This window comes from Sphaeramia orbicularis, chromosome 4, assembly GCF_902148855.1.
Source record: "Sphaeramia orbicularis chromosome 4, fSphaOr1.1, whole genome shotgun sequence".
NCBI classification, from domain to species: domain Eukaryota; kingdom Metazoa; phylum Chordata; class Actinopteri; order Kurtiformes; family Apogonidae; genus Sphaeramia; species Sphaeramia orbicularis.
Window position 1 is genome coordinate 52,372,311 of NC_043960.1, and position 19,065 is coordinate 52,391,375.

The 19,065-nt window shown below is 37.0% G+C and overlaps 3 protein-coding genes across 3 annotated transcripts in view; 1 reads left to right on the forward strand and 2 right to left on the reverse strand.

Moving 5' to 3' along the window:
- The first annotated feature begins 538 nt into the window (after window positions 1-538).
- LOC115418148 (guanine nucleotide-binding protein G(I)/G(S)/G(O) subunit gamma-5) lies at window positions 539-6,739 on the forward strand. Its single transcript, XM_030132521.1, has 4 exons — window positions 539-783; window positions 959-1,114; window positions 5,043-5,489; window positions 6,423-6,739. The coding sequence occupies exons 1-2, from the start codon at window positions 703-705 to the stop codon at window positions 1,082-1,084; spliced, it is 207 nt and encodes a 68-aa protein (XP_029988381.1). The 5' UTR covers window positions 539-702; the 3' UTR covers window positions 1,085-1,114; window positions 5,043-5,489; window positions 6,423-6,739.
- Window positions 6,424-15,386, reverse strand: rpf1 (ribosome production factor 1 homolog). Its single transcript, XM_030132514.1, has 9 exons — window positions 15,058-15,386; window positions 12,768-12,824; window positions 12,608-12,688; window positions 12,408-12,503; window positions 12,152-12,305; window positions 10,675-10,757; window positions 10,386-10,567; window positions 7,146-7,272; window positions 6,424-6,861 (listed from the first exon to the last, which is right to left on the reverse strand). Exons 1-9 carry the CDS (start codon window positions 15,307-15,309, stop codon window positions 6,820-6,822), a joined length of 1,074 nt encoding a protein of 357 aa, XP_029988374.1. The 5' UTR covers window positions 15,310-15,386; the 3' UTR covers window positions 6,424-6,819.
- A 2,478-nt stretch (window positions 15,387-17,864) lies between these two features.
- The window catches only part of dnase2b (deoxyribonuclease II beta), a 12,627-nt gene continuing 11,426 nt past the window's right edge, over window positions 17,865-19,065 (reverse strand). Inside the window, exon 6 of the mRNA XM_030132515.1 lies at window positions 17,865-19,065. This exon is cut by the window's right edge and continues 334 nt beyond it. Within this exon, the coding sequence (XP_029988375.1) occupies window positions 19,062-19,065 (4 nt within the window). The 3' untranslated portion in view covers window positions 17,865-19,061.

The window sequence follows — 19,065 nt, forward strand, 5'->3', positions numbered from 1 at the left end:
AAATTTCCCCATTATAACAGATAGGAAGTGGATTGATCCAATAAATCAGTAATTATCAATGATATCAAGTTGGAATTTGAATTTTTTACAGATCTGCTTGGGATATGACCAAAACATGGGCTATTTCTGTAATAGAATAAATACACAGAACTGGGTGATAATAAATGGCATCTGGATACATTTCCTAAAGCTTTTAATTTGGCCGGTAAGCTACAGGGCCATTGGTCCTATTTTTATTAATATTTGTGACACTAAATCTTCCAGCTTTATCTCAGAGCATTATGTATTCATGCTGTTTTACCGCTAGGGGCGCTGTTTACGCGCATCAACGCTGCTTTCGAGGTCCAGTAATAGTCGTATTTGCGACAATTTCTATAAAAACGTGGTTAAATGTGGCTTCACCGAGTCCATGTAAACTGTGTCAACCTCACAGCTGATACGTAAGACTTTTGGCTCATTAACTGAATAAAGCTGTGATATTTGCGCATTTCTTCTATTCTTTTCTATTATCGCTATTTGACGTGTACGAACATCAGTGAAGGCACCACCAGCAGCAGCAGCGGAGCCTCCTTTAAAGAAAAGCGGAAACTCGGTGTTCAGGAAGACGTTGTTAGCCGACTAGCATTAGCCATCAACAGCATATTCTCTGTCAAAGTTTGTTATATCTGATTAAAGCGATATAAATTACTCTAAACCTCCACAATGTCTGGATCGTCCAACATCATAGCAATGAAGAAAATTGTCCACCAGTTACGCCTTGAAGCGGGCATAAACAGAGTTAAGGTAGGAACAGTTGACAGTTATCAGCTGCGTTTTAGGGCGTGTGTTGGGTCTCAGTCACTTGTTATTAGTCATATAAGTAAAGGCCATTATACCCAGGGGAGTTTTGCACAGTTTCGGTTACTTTAAATAAGCTCATGGGCGTAATTACAAACTTAATGGGGGCTGTTTTCCACAGGTGTCCCAGGCCGCGGCTGACCTGCAGCAGTTCTGCCTTCAGAACGCCCAACAGGACCCTCTGCTCACCGGCATGTCCTCCAGCAACAACCCGTTCAGACCGCAGAAAGTCTGCTCCTTCCTATAGCAGCTCCCACAGAGACCCTCTGCCTCCTCTGTGAGTACTCCAGCACTCACACTGCCCGGCTCAAAGGCTCACGGCAGACGCACACCCCGAACTACCTGACTGTCTATTACTGTACTGTTAGAGCAGGGGCCACATTCAGATAAATTTGATCTGAGGTGGGCCGAACCAGGAAAATAATAACATAAAATATAAATAATGTCAACTCCAAACTTTTCTCTATGTTTTAGAGTGAAAAAAGTAAATTTATATTATGAAAAGGTTTACATCTGCAAACCTTTCAAAACATGTGAATAACATGAACAAACTGAAAAAATAAGTGTCATTTTAACAATATTCTGCCTCAGTTTGTCATTTACACATGTACATTATATATAATGTACAGATCACAGTGGATCTACAAGTAGGGCTGTGTATTGGCAAGAATCTGGTGATATGATACAAATCATAATACTAGAATCCCGATACAATATATCAGGATACTGTTAAAAAGGCCATTTATTTACTTATTTATTTATTTTAAGATTTTTTTTAGATTTTCTAAAATATATTTATTATTTATTCATTTTACATTCATTTATTCATATGTATTTTTAAGATTTTTACATATTTTTAAGTTTTTTTTCCTAGAAGAACCAAATTACACCAGAAATATGCACAAATATTAAATTTTGTTTGATCACAACAGGATCTATTGTTATATTACAAAATCTTCCTGTGCTAAAATTTAAATTCTGTTTTACAGACATTACAGTTTAAGATCCTGTTCAAATGTTCAGATTCTATTAGTTCAGAACTAACATCAGAACATTATTTTAGTTCAATCCCAACAAAGGAACTAACATTATTTAATAGGAGTGTTAAATAATAGCAAGTAAAATATATACAAAAAACAAAAACAAAAAAACAAAAATGAACCACCACAATATCTGCATTTGAATAAATCCCTAAAAATATCAATACAGTACTTTTTAATATCGATACAGTATTGTGAAATGAAATATTGCGATGTATTGCAGAACCAATATTTTTGAACACCCCTATCTACAAACACACAAAACACTGAGTAACAGGCAGAATATTGTTAAGATTGTACTCACTTCTCTTAACACATTTCAGATTATTTAGATTTTTTGCAAAATTATACTTTGTTTTAGTGTAAATACATGAAAATATTTACATTTACAAACAGAAACATTTGAAGTTGTCATCATTTATATGTTATTATGATCGTATTTTACTGGTCTGACCCGCTTGAGATTGAATTGGTCTGAATGTGGAACCTGAACTAAAAGGACTGTTAATATCTTAGTGCAATTTTAGCATTTCACAACTTCATCCCAAGGGCCGGACTGGACCCTTTGGCGGGCTGGATTTGGCCCCCGGGCCGCATGTTTGACACCTGTGCTGTAATCTGTTAAAGCAGGGGTGTCAAACTCATTTTAGTTCAGGGGCTGTTGTGCCGAATTCTACTCCCTGCCGAAAACTGCTCCCCCTTCCTAAGTCAGCCATTAAGAGGACAATGTGCACCAAATTCACTTTAGTTAATTTTCACAGTTAATTTTTCTCTTTTTTGATGGTAGGGCATGAAATTAATTGTGAATTATTCATCCTCTGAACACCATCGTAGCTGTGTAGCAATTAATTAATAATATTGTAAGATACTACAGTTATGTTTTTTATCTGTTTAATATTAAAGAATGTGCAAACTCTAAGGTATATAAAACTAAATTAAATCGTAAATAGAAAACACACAAAATATATAACAATAAAAACAGATACTGCTGAAAACTACATCACCCAGGGCTGGGGGTGCAGTTTTCAACAGGGAGCAGAATTTGGCACAATGGGTACCACATTAAGCCAAGATTGATCTCAAGTGGGCCAGACCAGTAAAACAATAGCATAATAACCTGTAAATAATGACCACTTCAAATTTTTCTCTCTGTTTTAGTGCAAATAAAATTAAATCATGAAAATATGTACCTTTACAAACTATCCAAACAACAATTATGTGAATAACCTGAAAAAACAGAAATTTCTTGAGAAAAATTAAGTGCAATTTTACAATATTACACCACAACTTACCATTAATAGATGCATATTATGGATTGGATCTACAAAGGCACACAAAATTTGGTAACAGGAAGAATAATGTTAAAATTTCAGGTTTTTCACATTTTGTTAAAGGATAGTTTGTAAATGTTAATGTTTTCATAATTTAATGTAAGTTTTTACACTAAAACAAAGAGAAAAATTTAAAGTTGTCATTATTTATAGGTGTAATGAAATATGTTTTTCATATTAAACTAAGAAAATTAGGAGTCAGTATTTATAGGTTATTATGCTATTATTTTAGTTAAGATCACATTGTTCTGCATGTGGAACCTGAACTAAAATGAGTTCGACATCCTTGATTGTTAATATCTAAAGTGTAATTTTTGCGCTTTGCAAATTCATCCCGCGGGCTGGACTGGAACCTTTGGTGGGCCAGTTTTGGCCCCTGGGCCACATGTTTAACACCCCTGTGTTAGAACCTCACAGAGGACCACTGGGACCCCTAAAAGTCTACTAAACCAAACCACTCACAATAAGAAGTCATTACATCATAGGCAATTGGTCTGTTAAAAGAATTGTTTTGTGTTTTCAAACATTTAGGTTAAGCCAGTGTTTTTCAACCTTGGGGTTGGAACCCCACGTGCGGTCGTCTTAAATTTCTAGTAACTGATTAAAAAAAACAAAACGTACCAACAAAAAATATATGGTGGGTTGAGAGAGACAATCACAATACATAAAAGACATGATGAACTGAGGGTGAAACTGAAGCACTGTAGTTCTGTTTATCTGTCACATGTTCATTGTGGTCAGTTTCAGATGCTGCAGCTCTTTCATAATTCATAGTTTGAGTTCTTGTTTGTTCAGTATTAATTGTCAGCCTTGTAAATCTAAGATGGACTGACTGTACATATCCTGACCAAGGAAAATAAAATTCTCCCTTTGTGCAGTAATCTACACCTTTACACATTTACTGCCTCCGTCCATAATAACATACATTATATAGCCTAAATGTCATCTAAAATTAACCTTTATTTGCAACATAGTACAACAAACTATTACATGATCAAAAACAAATTAATTTTAGCAAAAAAAAAAAAAAGTCTGTTTTGAATTTCTGGGGTCACCAGAAATTTGTGATGTTAAAATGGGGTCACGAGCCAAAACAGGTTGGAAACCACTGGGTTAAGCCATAAAGACCCAGTGCTACTTTTGTGGCAGTTCCAAAAATAAAATTTCTCTTGATTTAACCTTTCTTAATTAATCACCCTTTATTTTAACATTATCTTCTGTATTTTGCCTTTTTTCAGTGAAAATCAGGCATTGTCCTATATTTAAATTACTGATCACATAGATGTTCATAAAAGCTCAGATTAGATCAGAAACAGTGAAAATTGATGGAAAAAGTGACTTTATCCAGCAAATATATCAACAACTGAACGTAAAAATAATCATCTCCGTCCAGTCATTGATCCAACTCCATGGGTTTTACTGGTGAATCAATGTTGTAGATGACGGTGTTTCCACATTCACTACGGAGCCTTTGAACGTCCAAATGGGTCATATCTGATGACTATGAAAAGATGGCAAACTATATTTTACACCAATTATATACATGTATTGATAGATCATAAGTTATTGAACATTTTAGATCAGTAGACTGTTTTGGTTGCCAGTAGCTGTTAGGATTTTGGAGGGTTACATCTTTTTTTTTTTTTTTTACTTGGCATGAACTTGAAATACCTGTTGAAATCTTGCATTTTGCTCATAATTTATATTCCCTCCCAAGTGTATGTAAAATATTCTAAACCGAGAATTGCCCATGTTGGGAGTAACCTGTCTTTTCATAAAAAAAAAAAAAAAAAAAAAAGAAATGTATTTATTTCTACTTTTTTTTTTTTTGCAGGTTTTGGATATTGTGGTGTCCTGTTGAGCTCAGCTGCAGGACTTGCACCATGGACTGGTATTGTCTCAGGAGTGTTAGGGACTTTGGGGACAAGTAACTAACTTAAGGTTTTGTTGTTTTTTACTTTGACCTTTACAAGATCTCATACAAAGTGTTTCCAGGTGCCTGTGTGCTCAATAAATGTCTTAACCTACTTGATAAGAGGAATCAAACATCAACACACATAAGTGCCTTGTGAATTGCACATTTTTCTTACCTAATTTTGAGAAAAATAAACATTTCCACATTTTAAAACTGTAGATGCATGTTTTATTAAAGAGAATTTACAAACCTGTGAAATGTTATCCAGTTATTTGGAAAGTAGCAAAAAGCATAGCTACACAAGGTTTACTGTACAAAACTCACTGATCTGTGTCATTTCCACAAAGATGTGATTAGAAACTGTTGGTTTAAAGCTATACCTACTGATGTGGCATTTCTCACAGCACTTAGAAAAAGTAAAAGTTTGAACATGAACAACCCGCCGTCCTCCAAAGCCCCGCCCACTTCCCCCTGCCTGAGCTCTGATACTCTCCTCCTCTCACATGATGCGCGTGGTGGAAGCGGAGGTTGAGGTCCGGTTCGCTTCGACGTGGGTGCAGACCCCTCCCTCAGCAATCAGATACATCATCCACCTGCCGCGGCTCCTGTTTCATCAGTAGACCCTGTATTTAAGGGTCTGGTCTGTGCAGTGCTGGGTCAGTCACTAGGGAGATGAGGTGCCCAGGCGATGGGCACCACTGTGAACGTGCGGCCTCTGCGAATTTTCCGTGGACATTTTAGGTTTCATGGTCCATACATTTATCATCCTACATTGTGTGACACCAAGTACATGTACCTGTATGAGTCCCATGGTCATAAAAGCCGACCTTTGTGTAGACCTGTCTGTTTAGTCCAGTACACCAGATTCCTGGACTTCATCTCCATCCTTCATTCACCAGACTCCTGTTTGTTCCCCTCGGTTGTTGTTTCTGTTAATAAATCTGTTTTTTCCCTTCCACATGTGCATTTCAGTTCTATTCATACACATCCTTAGACAGTAGACTGGTCAGTGACAGGAGGAGCAGCGCGAGTGAAGCGTCAGATTCAGAGGTACACATATTGGATGTGGGGACGGCGGTAATGGATGATTGACAGGAGGCTCAGCCAATTATTTCATTCAGAGTGAATAAAATGATTTGTCAGAATTTTATCAGAAATACGAGCAATACATGAGAATTAAAGATTTTTGAATTTCAGTACCTGGTGGATTTCTTTTACATTTTAGTTTGACACATGCTTATTAGGAGCATTTTAAGATGACAAAAGAAAAGTGTAAAAATGCCACATCATACGGTATAGCTTTAATGTGATTTAAATAGACGAAATACAACTTGATATTGTGATCTACACTTTTATAGTATGTGGAGATCTCTCTGGAAATGGGCCATCTACAGACACAACTTAAACATAACTCGCAGCTGACTGAGTGTCTGCGTGTCCTCCCTGGTGTCTCTAAAACACCTGCTATGTCTTACCTCAACCCGGAGCAAAGCTGTAGACACATCTTTATAAAAGCTGGGACATAATCCTGTCAAATCCAGCTGTCACAGTCAAAAGAACACATATAAACGACTTCCAGATATCTTTTCATGCCCACTGTAATGTTCCTTTGTGTAGGAAAGCCATAAAATGTTGTCTCCATGTAGAGAAAATGTAATTCCACCCTTCTGACCATGAAGGCTGGTTTAATACGTGTTCAAAGCTGGAACTTTCTTCTGCAGGCATCCATCTCATGGCGCTAAAAACAAATAGTACATTTAGATTATTTTTAAGAACAAAACATTTAAAGTAAAGTTAAATCTATACTGAACCTTGCACTTAAAAACTTTTTAATACATTTATTTACACCTATGCCACTTACAGGTGACTGGCAAATTATTAAAGCTGTAGTGTGTTCATGTAATTTAAGGCATATGTTAAAAAAGTGAACATGACAGTAAAATGGAGCTATATAAATGTTAGCTCTGTTGCACCTGAACAGCACAGCAGCATGAATCTAAGAGGCTCCAAAGCATAACCCACCTTCAAGACCCACTCGTACTCTCCAAACTTGGAGTCAAATGTGCCTTTCTGCAGAGAGCGGAGTTTGAGGGTGAAGCGAGGTCCAAGCTCCTGAATGCCAACTTTCTTCTCATTCTTGAAGATATACCTTTGGGCAAAATAGAACTTATGACCATCCAAGCTGAAGATGTACTGTCTTTGAGAAAGTCTTTTTCTTGTTTTTACAACTGCATATCAATTCACTGCCCAACGAGATCCTAAATTCTTACATTTGATTATCTTGATTCAAAGTATATGAGGACATTTAGACAAATTAATCACTTTGTCTGTATGTCATCATTTTGTTTCTGAACCATAAGTGGACAAAGAATCATCATATGTTCACCTAACTTGCAATAGTTTGTCATGTATGAAAGTGGTACCCTTTGAACTCAACCTGTGAACAATATGGGGACGCAAGAATGAATGTGAATGTGTTTTGAGTTCCAGAGGTAGAACTGGAAAACCATTAAAGATTTGCCACTTGGCCTGTTATCTGTGTTCTCTACATTATGAACAAAATGGTTTTAAAAATGGCAAAATTAGAGTTAAACATTTGTGCAACAAAGCTTTTAGGCTCTATTGAGGTTGATTTGACGTTGATGTGGCTTCAGAGTCTGGTTTCAACCGGCTCTATATGTAAAGTGTCATGAGATAACTTTTGTTATGATTTGCCGCTATATAAATAAAATTTGATTTGATTTTGTCTTTGGTTTCAAAGAGTTAATTCATATAATGGGAAACCCAAAGACTTATTGATAAATTATGAATTCCAATGTTGCATAAACATTCAACTCATCTGACTGATCAGGTGACTGATCTCCAGCATCTATTCACATATTTCCCAAAAGCAGAAAAATAAAGTGTGCAGTGAAAGGGTTTTTTGTTTTTTTTGATCCAAAGATAGAACAAACTCAAACTCCAAGTTACTTTTTGGAAAACTGAAATCAGGCTGCTGTCTTTTACCTGTTTATCAGAGCCATGTTTAGCCATCATTATCACCTTCTGACGACACAATGCAGCCCAGTTTATGTGAATCAAATCTATTTCTGGAAGCATAAATTATTCACATCATTACCTCCGCCAAGGAGGTTATGTTTTTGCCAGGGTTTGTTTGTTTGTCTGTCCGTTAGTGTGCAACATAACTCAAAAAGTTATGGACAGATTTTGATGAAATTTTCAGGGTTTGTTGGAAACGGGATAAGGAAGAAATGATTAAATTTTGGTGGTGATCGGAGGTGGGGGGGCCCACGGGGGGGCCCATTTCCAACAAACCCTGAAAATTTCATCAAAATCTGTCCATAACTTTTTGAGTTATGTTGCACACTAATGGACAGACAAACAGACAGACAAACAAACAAACAAACCCTGGCAAAAACATAACCTCCTTGGCGTGGGGGGGCCCACGGGGGCCCACGGGGGGGGCCACTAATCAGCCTTGGCGGAGGTCTGCGCTCTCCGAGTGCTTCTAGTCTTGTTCTTTTTTGCAACTAACCAAAAATTCACTGCAAATTCACTGGTCATTTTATGGAAACACAGACAATGGCTCTCATGTGCTCTTCTACAGCTTCAGCTCTGAACACCACTACTTGGTGCTTTGATGTTAAAACAGCTTCCAACACAATGCAGACTCCCAACGATCTTCATAAAAGCACAACCACATACAGGGGTTGGACAAAATAATGGAAACACCTTCTATGATGCCACAATGTTAGGTGTTTCCATTATTTTGTCCAACCCCTGTACAAATCATACATAAGCCTGCCCCAGGGCAACTGTGGATACAAAGGTAGTTTACCACCACCAGTGTGTGGATGTGAGAGCGAATGAATAATAGATCAATAATGTAAAGCGCTTCCGGTGCCTTGAAAAGCGCTATAGAGATCCAATTCATCATTATTATTATTATTATTATTATCATTATTATTATTATTATGATAAGGCACCTTGAAAAGGTGTTGCTTTTGACGCGCAACATTTCTTGCGCAAGTGTAATTCTGATAAAATGGAGTGACCACTTAAACTGTACAATGAAAGTAATGAGCTGCCTGGTTATATGTTTACAGCAACAAAAAACTATTAATGCAAAAATACTCACTCTAAACATTCATTTTGAATTTGCACAGATTTGAGGCATCAGCAACAAAATAGCAGAAATTTAGTAGTAACTAACATCTAACATACAAACCCTATTTGCAGAAGTTTCTTAAATACAACTACGCTACTTTAAAATCTGTGATTTGTCACCCATTTCCAACCTTTATTTAACAGACAAAAGGACAAAGACATTATTCTCCCACACAGATGGACAGCTGAAATTGTGTCAACAGCAACCATGGACAAAAATTACACTTGCAATTGCGGTCCTAAATCACAATCAATTCTGAAATCTAAAAACAAAGGCAAATGTGTGAACAGTGATGAACATGACTCAGTCTAAACTTGTTTGTGAAAACACCAAAATCTATTTTTGGTAAATTTTAAGGTTGGTAAAAACTATTAAAATCTTGTACTTTTGTCCTCTCTTAAAACTTATTTTTTCTCTTTGGCTTTTAACTCCATGTGAGGGGTTGGTGTTTATTGTTTTAAAGTATAATTACTTTTAAAGCTTCTTATTAATTCTTTTATGTGTTTTATTTGTTTGTATGTCTGTGTACAGCACTTCAGCTGACTGTTTTTAAAGTGCTTTATAAATAAAGCTGACTTGACTTGTCAGTTTAAGGTTCAAGCAAATGATCAAATCACAGATTTTAGTTACCCTGTACATGTTGCCAGTTCATCGCAGGACTGACATGTAGAGACACAAACAACCAATCACGCACACATTCACACCTATGGGCAATTTAGCTTAACCAACTGATCTATTAGTGTATGTCTTTTGGATGGTGGGAGGAAGCCGGAGAACCCACACAAACACTGGGAGAACATGCAAACTTCCCAGAGAAAGGTCACCCTGGGGAATCAAACCCAGGACCTTCTTGCTGTGAGGCGACAGTGCTAACGACTGTACCAATGTGTCACAATTGAATTTTAGGAAATGAAATTTTTTTAATTTTCAAAAATGTGTTAAAATCCAAAACTTTAAATTCGGCATCATACTGTGCACTGCACCTCTCCTAGTGGTAAATAACGTGTGTGAAATTTGAAAAGAATCAGGTGAACAGTCTTTGAGAATTGGTGTGGACAAAAATCTCAGACGGACGAGATAAAAAAAATAATCACCTGTGGAATCTGAAGAAGATGAAGTCTCTCTGGTTGTGGAAAGTGGCAACCTGTCGACCCACAAACTGAGGGTCCTGTGGAAAGAGAGCGGCAAACAGGCGTCCGATGCTGTGGCCCAGGCGGGTGCTGAAGTTGTTCAGGATCACCTCTGGAAAGTGTTCGGTTGGATCCTTCCCTCGTCTCTGTAAAGAGACAGAAACATGACCCTGGTTTAGGAATCTGATGTATACATGTTAGTACTGTTTCATATTTCATCTGTTTCAAGTTATGGAGAGGCTGGATACTTTACCTTCATCTCTTTACGTAGTCGAACACTGCTGACTTTGAAGTGTGCAGTTGGACCGTCAGGAAGGTGACAGAGGACCAAACCATCTTACGGTGACAGTGAAGGAACATGACATTAAAACATCTGAAACCTACAGCTCATCCATTCAATGCTGGCTAGAGGTCAGCCTACAGGTTCAAAGGTCGTACTAGTCCTATGGAAATAAGAGTAAAGACATGAACGCTACAGATGAAAATGTTCAAATGTCACCTTTAAATTGTGGATTTAGGATGGGGAAACACACAGCATAGAAATAACACTGTAGGAGCCAAAAACAGGGAAAAGACCAGGATTTGAATAGACACCCTTCCCTCTTCTGCAGCTCTCTCCTCTCAGTCCAAATCACACAACTAAAAAATATATAAACCTGAAAGGTGTAACGGTGCTTCTATGCAGAGCCATGGAGCGGAGCAGTGGAGTCACATCTAACTAAATCTGATTAATGATAATTAATTACAGCTCTTATTAATACATTGAACCCCATACCTGTCTGACAACACTGAAAGAAAAACATCAGCCACAGGACTTTTTTCTGCAAGCTTCAAGTATGGGTGTAGTTAATGTAATGTAATTACGGAAATTTCACTGAAATGTTTGACTTCGAAAACTGATCTTTTGAACGTACATAATAGTCTGCGTGTACACATGTATTTTGAGCCTTTGGTCTGAACTACACACAGCATGAATGACTTCATACAGATTTGTGTTTCTTCTTTGTTTACTGCGGACTAGCCTGGCCTTATGGGACTTATTGAAATTACTCTAAAAGGTTGTGTATTCAGTGTTTTCACATCGTACATGAACCGAACCACAGCTCAGTTCCATCAGGGCTTCACCTCTCCTTGGATCTGTATCAATGGGACATTTGATTTGTTTTGACCCCTCAATGTCCAAACATTAACTTCTACCAAAAGGTAAGGAGGTTTCATCCCTAAAATTTTAATTCTTAACTTTTAAAACACTTTTTGAGGTTTTTAATCAAATCTAAAGCCTTTTCCATGACTGTGGGAACCTAGTGAACTATCCTCAGAGGATGGTGGAAACTGCAGCTTTTGGTCTTTTCCAAACCTAGTACAATAATAATAGTAATGGGCTAGATTTATATAGTGCTTCTAGAAACTCAAAAGGCCATACACTGAATTACACAGTAACTGTTGGTATTATACGACATCTGTAGCCATGGCTACAAGGCAGACTGACAGAAATGTGGGTGCCACTGACCTCTCCAACCACCATCATCACCATTCATTCACACACCAGTGTGAGCAACACTGGAGGTAAGGTGGGTGGAGTGTCTTGCCCAAGGACACAATGGCTGGGATGAATCAGGATTTGAACCACCAACCCCCCAAGGTTATTGGATGACCTGCTCTACCTCCAGAGCCACATGTGTTCTACAATAAAACAGTCTAGTGTTTTGACCGTCTTTTATACAGGATACTGGGCACTTTGCGATCCTCGTTGATGACCATAAGGTAGGTGAAGTTCCTGGCGATGCACTGAGGGATAATCCTCTTCAGGGCCAGACCTCTTCTGTAGTACACATGAGCATTGGGGATCACTGTGGCCAGCTGCTCACAAAACTTCACCGTCCTCTAGTAGACACAAACACACCAACGAGGGATCAGTAATGGCAATGAAAATTTGGAAATTGTCAAAAGACGTGTGTCAGCTGTGATTAAGTCAGTGGTACTCACCCCTCTGGGACGGTCTGATGTTGTGATGAGCACTTTGGGGTTCGTCAGTCCGTTAAAGTATGCAGAAAATTCATCTGTTCCTTCATCAAATCTAACCTGAAAAAGAAAGACAAAACAATACAGTCATTAAAATGGATACAAAGTTAACACAAATGTATCCACAAACAAACTGAACAGGTTGTGCCAAAAATGGTGCATACCTCTTCATCTTCTGGGTCGACTGTAGTTTCATCGTACACCCTCTGGTTTTCAATAGTCTTGGGGACCTCTTTGGGTGGCGCCTACATTACAGACAGATTCACCTAAAAGCTGCATTTGATGAATGTTGGAAGAAGATGTGGAGAGAAAAACAACACTCACCTTGTCACCTAAAGCTTCCCGCTCTTTCTTCTTCTTTTTCTTCAACTGAATTTTTTGCTAAATTATAGAAGACAGAAACCAGAGCTCATAACTCTTATGTCAAGTGCATCTGTCGAAAAATTACTTTGATAAGCTCTGAATGTACAGAGTAAAAAACAATAACTTGACTTCCTTTACATTCACAATCTTTAACAACATGAACTGAACTTTGTCAACTGCTGTATGAAAATGAACCTTTCAGGTCAGTCTATGCTGATTTAGTGCTCAGATCTGAGTGTGTTCTTTGGTGGTTCCTTTGTAATCATTTAAAATGAGGCCAGGATCAGATTCCGGTGTGAATGTGCCAAAGTCCTAAACTGAGACACATTCACAAATGAAGTAAAGTTAGACAAGTTCAAATCATTTCCCTCTGGGCCAGATCAAGCGAAAGTGAACATCAGTGTCAAAAATTTAAGTTTCACCTATCATTTCTCAAATAGGCTCATGTTTTAGCTTAAGAACTCTATCTTATGGAACTGTTTACAAAATTTAAGTACCACTTATATATGTACTTCCAGGATTATTTCTGGACCTGCTGCGGTGGTCCTGCCTCTTCCCTGTCCTCATCTTCACCACTCACTTATCCTCTACTGCCTCCATGTGTCTCCCCCTACTCCCCCCTTATTCCCCAGTCTCTATCTCTATCGCTCTCTCTTTTTCTCTTTCTTTACCCTCTCTCTTTAACCCCAACTGGTCAAGGCAGACAGCCATCCTCCAGGAGTCTGGGTCTGCTCGAGGTTTCTGCCTGTTAAAGGGAAGTTTTTCCTCGCCACTGTCACCAGTCACAAGTGTTTGCTCCTGGAGGATTCTGTTGGGTTTCTGTAAATTGGCTTAGAGTCTGGTTTTGACCAACTCTATATATAAAGTGTCATGAGATAACTTTTTTTGTGATCTGGCATTATATAAATAAAATTTGATTGATTGAGTGATTTAATTGGTTTTCCCCTGTAAGTCGCTTTGGGAAAAAAAGCGTCTGCCAAATGCATACACAAATGTACATGCATTATTAATAATAATAATAATAATATTTTTTCTTGCTTGTATCAGTGATATTTTAGTCTGTGAATCTGTAGGAAGTAATTATTCAACACTACAAGAATATAGACAGGTTATGTACTATCAAGTTATTTATAAAATGTACTCTGCTATATCACTTCAGCTGTAATATGTATGTTAAAAAAATTATGAGCATATTTGTAGTGTTTTAGTTCCAGTCAGTCTTTTATTGTGATACTGAACAAATGTCTCAACTGCTGTCCCCATGTCACAGTTCCCACCTGTCCCTGTGTCACAACATATTTGTGTTCATAAAAACTTATCATTTAAACATTCTTATCCAATATTGATCACAATTGTAGTTTAACATCATAGCTAAAGCCCTATTTTCATTTAGTATCAATTCCTTGTGAGAACAGCATGTTTTGTACATTTGTGTAGTGAAAAAAAAAAGATAATTTTGAGTCCCCGTGTCACGCAGCAGTAATTTAAGTATTTTTATCCCAAAATTTTATTTCTATGAATTGTAACGTGTCGTGTGAAAGTACTCACAAAGACCTATTCATACATGTATTAAACATGGACATCAGTTATTGAGTTTTCAACACAGAGCTTATTGAACATGAAATGTGTCCCCATGGCACCACTGGATCTAGCAGTGATATAGTAGAGCACATTTTACAAATACCTTGATTGTACAGAACCTTTCTTTATAAGTACTGTTGAATAATTAGTTCCTACAGATTAACAGACTGAAAATATCACTGATACAAACAAGAAAAAATATTATTATTAAAGTTAATAATGCATTTACAGATATGTCAGAACAATAACTTTACATAATCAGTCATACCCTTTTTACAAGTGGTACTGAAATTTTGTAAACAGTTCCATAAAATACAGTTCTTAAGCTAAAAAATGAGCCTATTGGAGAAATGCTAGGTGAAACTTTAATTTTTGACACTGATGTTCACTTTGGCTTGATCTGGCTCCAAACAAAACCCAGTACTTATGTAAACGTACAATGCTTTGGTCCCTCACCACTGTCTATAACTCATAAACCACAACGAGTTTATTCAGTCCCACTCTGTGAACGATTTTAATAAACAAATGAAATATTAGACAGGACTACAGGAAGAGACTGCTCTGTTTCCAACTGAAGAACTACAATTAAGAAGCTGTTATTAGCTAATGTTAGCATCAGCTAGCAGATCCTCCGAAAACACCACCCACTGCCCGTATGGTCCCTGTTTACCTTCCTCTTCTCCTGCTTCAGCTTCATAAACATGAGGTGTCTGCGCTGTTTATTCTTGATCTCAGACACACTGAATGTGGGGGGGAAGGCAGCCTCTGCTTCGGTCTTCTCCATCTTCACCTCCACCTCCTCCTGATCCGCGCCGCTCTTCTTCGCCGCTCCCTCCGGACTCACTCTCTTCTTCTTTGTCTTCTTGTTTTTACTTTTCTTCGATTTAATGTCCTGGCTCACGGGGACCTCTGTGATGTCCATCTTGTCTCAGCTGTATGTTTTGTCAGATTTTTCACGTGTAACTGGTGTGTTCATGTGGTCACATCCGGACACCGGAAGTGAACCGGGCTGATATTTTAAAAATGTGCGACACCTCGTGGTGAGGAGGAGAAACAGTAACAAACCTGCAGAAACAGACAAACCAGCAAACATCTACAATTTAAAGCTTCCATGTACAAACAAATTTGGCATATCTGCATGTGTACATATTCAGTATTTTTTTCTCATGTTGAGGCCAAAAATAAATAAATAGATAAAAATAAGTAAATGAATATCAGAAAGAGAAAAATCAAAAACAACAATTTGACAGGGCAATCTCGAATGATCTCAAAAGTTTTTTTTTTATTCATTCTTCTAATGATAGATGTCTTTTAGTCTTAACATATCTATATGAAAAATGTATAAAGTAAGAACATATTAGGAACACAGTCCAGCTTCTTATCTGTAGCAAAAATATGTATGTATGTATGTATGTATGTATTTATTTATTTATTTATTTTTCAGAATACACACTAATTCAGTGTTTTTCAACCTTGGGGTCGGGACCCCACATGGGGTCGACTGAAATTTCTAGTAATTGACAAAAATAAAAATAAAAACTTACTAATAAAAAATATATGGTGAGTTGACAAAGACAATCACAATACATAAAAGACATGACAAACTCTGAAGCTGAAACTGAAGCACTGTGGTTCTGTTTATCTTTCAAATGTTCATTGTGGTCAGTTTCAGATGCTGCAGCTCTTTCATAATTCATAGTTTGAGTTATTGTTTGTTCAGTATTAATTGTCCGCCTTTTAAATTGAAGACTGTACATATCCTGACCAAGGAAAATTAAATTCTCCCTTTGTGCAGTAATTTACACCTGGCTTTTCTGCCTCCTTCCATAATAATATACATTATATAGAATAAATGTCGCCTAAAACTAATGTTTATTTGCAACATAGTATAGCAAACTATACATGATCAAAAACAAATCAGTTTTAGCAAAAGAAATGTCTCTGTTTTGAATGTCTGGGGTTGCCAGAAATTTGTGACATTAAAATGGGGTCACGAGCCAAAAAAGGTTGGGAACCACTGCATTAATTCATCTCAAAAATACAATTAAATCTGAATATTAAAAATTAAGTTGTTTGTTTCTTTGGTATGTGTGAAAGGGTAATGTAGTGAATAAATATATATAAATTTATGAACAGCTAAGCCAGTACCTCACTAAAAGATATTCTCCTTGTGTATCCATGATGTGTACTTTGTATTTAGCCTGATGGCAGTTGGGTAAAAACTGTATCAGTACCTTGTTGTTTTGCATTTCAGGCTGCAGTACCTGAAGGCAGGAGGGAAAACAGGAGGTGATGGGGTGGGCATGATTAATTCCATTATTATTCTCTGTGCCCTGGACAGGCAGTGTTGTTGGGCCAGTTCCTCAGCAGGTGGCAGTATGCTGGCACCTGCTGCTCCAAAGCCACAGACAGATGCTGCTTGTTAGCACATTGTCAATGGTGAATATACAGAAGGTAGTGAGGACAGATAATCAAAGATGGGCCCTTTTTAGTCTCAGCAGAAAGTGCAAAGTGCATTTTTACAACAGTGGAGATGTGCAGAGACCAGGTCAGGCTGTTGGACACATGCACACCCAAGAATCTTGCATGCTTCACAATTTGCACAGCTGAGACCTTGATGTAAATCGGGGTGTGCATGGGCCTCATATTCTGTTAAACTAAAGGTTCTGACAACCCAGTGAAAATCATCCAATCACAAAAGGACAAAAAGTAACAACTAACAACATGACCAAGTTATTCCGTGGTTTCCTCCGTTTCATCCGTTTTTATGTTTTTTATCTATTCTTGTATTTTATTCTTTTATTTAGGTTTTATTTATTCTTCTGTACAGCACTTTGGCCCACTGCAGTTGTTTTAAAGTGCTTTTCAAATAAAGTTGGATTGGAGGAAAATCTAGTGTAGCCACTTTAGACAGAAAACAGTAATGGAATGCTTCATTTCTTCTACTCTGTATATTAGAGCCAAGTGTATCATGGTGTTTCTAAAGCCTCGTAACTCTAGAGCAGTGTTTTTCAACCTTGGGGTCTCGACCCCATGTGCGGTCACTTGGGATTCAAATGGGGTCACCTGGAATTTCTTGTAATTGATTAAAAAAAAAAAAAAACATACTTACTAATAAACAATATATGGTGAGTTGAGAGAGACAATCACAATACATAAAGGACATGACAAACTCTGAAGCTGAAACTGAAGCACTGTGGTTCTGTTTATCTGTCAAATGTTCATTGTGGTTGGTTTCAGATGCTGCAGGTCTTTCATAATTCATAGTTTGAGTTATTGTTTGTTCAGTATTAATTGTCTGCCTTTTAAATAGAAGACTGTACATATCCTGACCAAGGAAAATTAAATTCTCCCTTTGTGTAGTAATCTACACATGGTTTTTCTGCCTCTGTCCATAATAATATACATTATGTAGAATAAATGTTGTCTAAAATTAACCTTTATTTGCAACATAGTATAGCAAAGTATTACATGATCAAAAACAAATTAATTTTAGCAAAAAAATTTCTCTGTTTTGAGTGTCTGGGGTCACTAGAAATTTGTGATGTTAAAATGGGGTCACAAGACAAAAAAGTTGTTGAACAACTGATCTGCATGTTTATGGAAATGCAAAAGTTGTTAGAACTAACTGAATTTCACAAGAATTTGAAATGAAACACCTTTACTGAATAAATTCTGTACTGTACGTTTGACTCATTTAATTTGCCTGAAATTCATGATAAAAACAAATATCACCTCTGAAACCATCCACTCATAAACAGTGTTTCCAACTCCTCAGTAGTGAAAGTATCTATTTTCTGTCCTAAAAGTCACTAGAAGGTGTTAAAGGATGTCACCACCTAATTTGCATAATTGTAAATGTGCATTTAATTGTAATGCATGATATAGGACAGAAGAATAATATTGCGTTTGTGACAAAAAGTGAGAATAAAAACACCCTAAATATGTTTAGAACTACAAATGAACTATACTCTGTCAATTCTTGTTTTTTTGAATGTCCCAATTCCAACTGTCCTCCTTTATCTGGGGTTGGGGACCAGCTAAAGTGACCCAAAAGAGACACTCTGGAGGAGTTTGGTTAGTTAGTTATTTATTGGTTTGTTTGTTTAGTTTGTACCTTCATTCAATTCAAGAATATAAATGGAACAAAAAGAGACACTAGAGAAATACTAATATAAAACTGATTTATAAACTGATTTATATTCACTGCAGTGATTTGTTTTAGACAAACAATGATGTATGCTTTCACGTCAGAGTCTCCAAAAGTCTCCAACAACACCAGAAAAAGGGATAGATTTGTCACAAGTTTCTTTTTTGTAAGTTCAAAGTTGGAGACACTGAGTTTTACAGCTATAGGCAGACAGACTGTGGGTTTATGTGACTATGACAGAGAAAATCATTTCCTATCATTTAAAGGGAAAATGTGTGTTTTAGTGTTTCAGTCACTTTTCAAAAGTTGCTAAAAGTTTCCAAATTTTAAAAGTGGTAAAATTTGTTACTAACTGATTTAAATCAAACAAACAAACAAACAAACAAACAAACAAACAAACAAACAAACAAACAAACAAACAAACAAACCTTGCTAGGGTGTTAAATCTAGTAAATTGCTAATTTGGGATCAGTGCTTATGAACCTGTTGAGTGTCTGACTGATCTGATCCCAGTCACTTCTCTGTCAT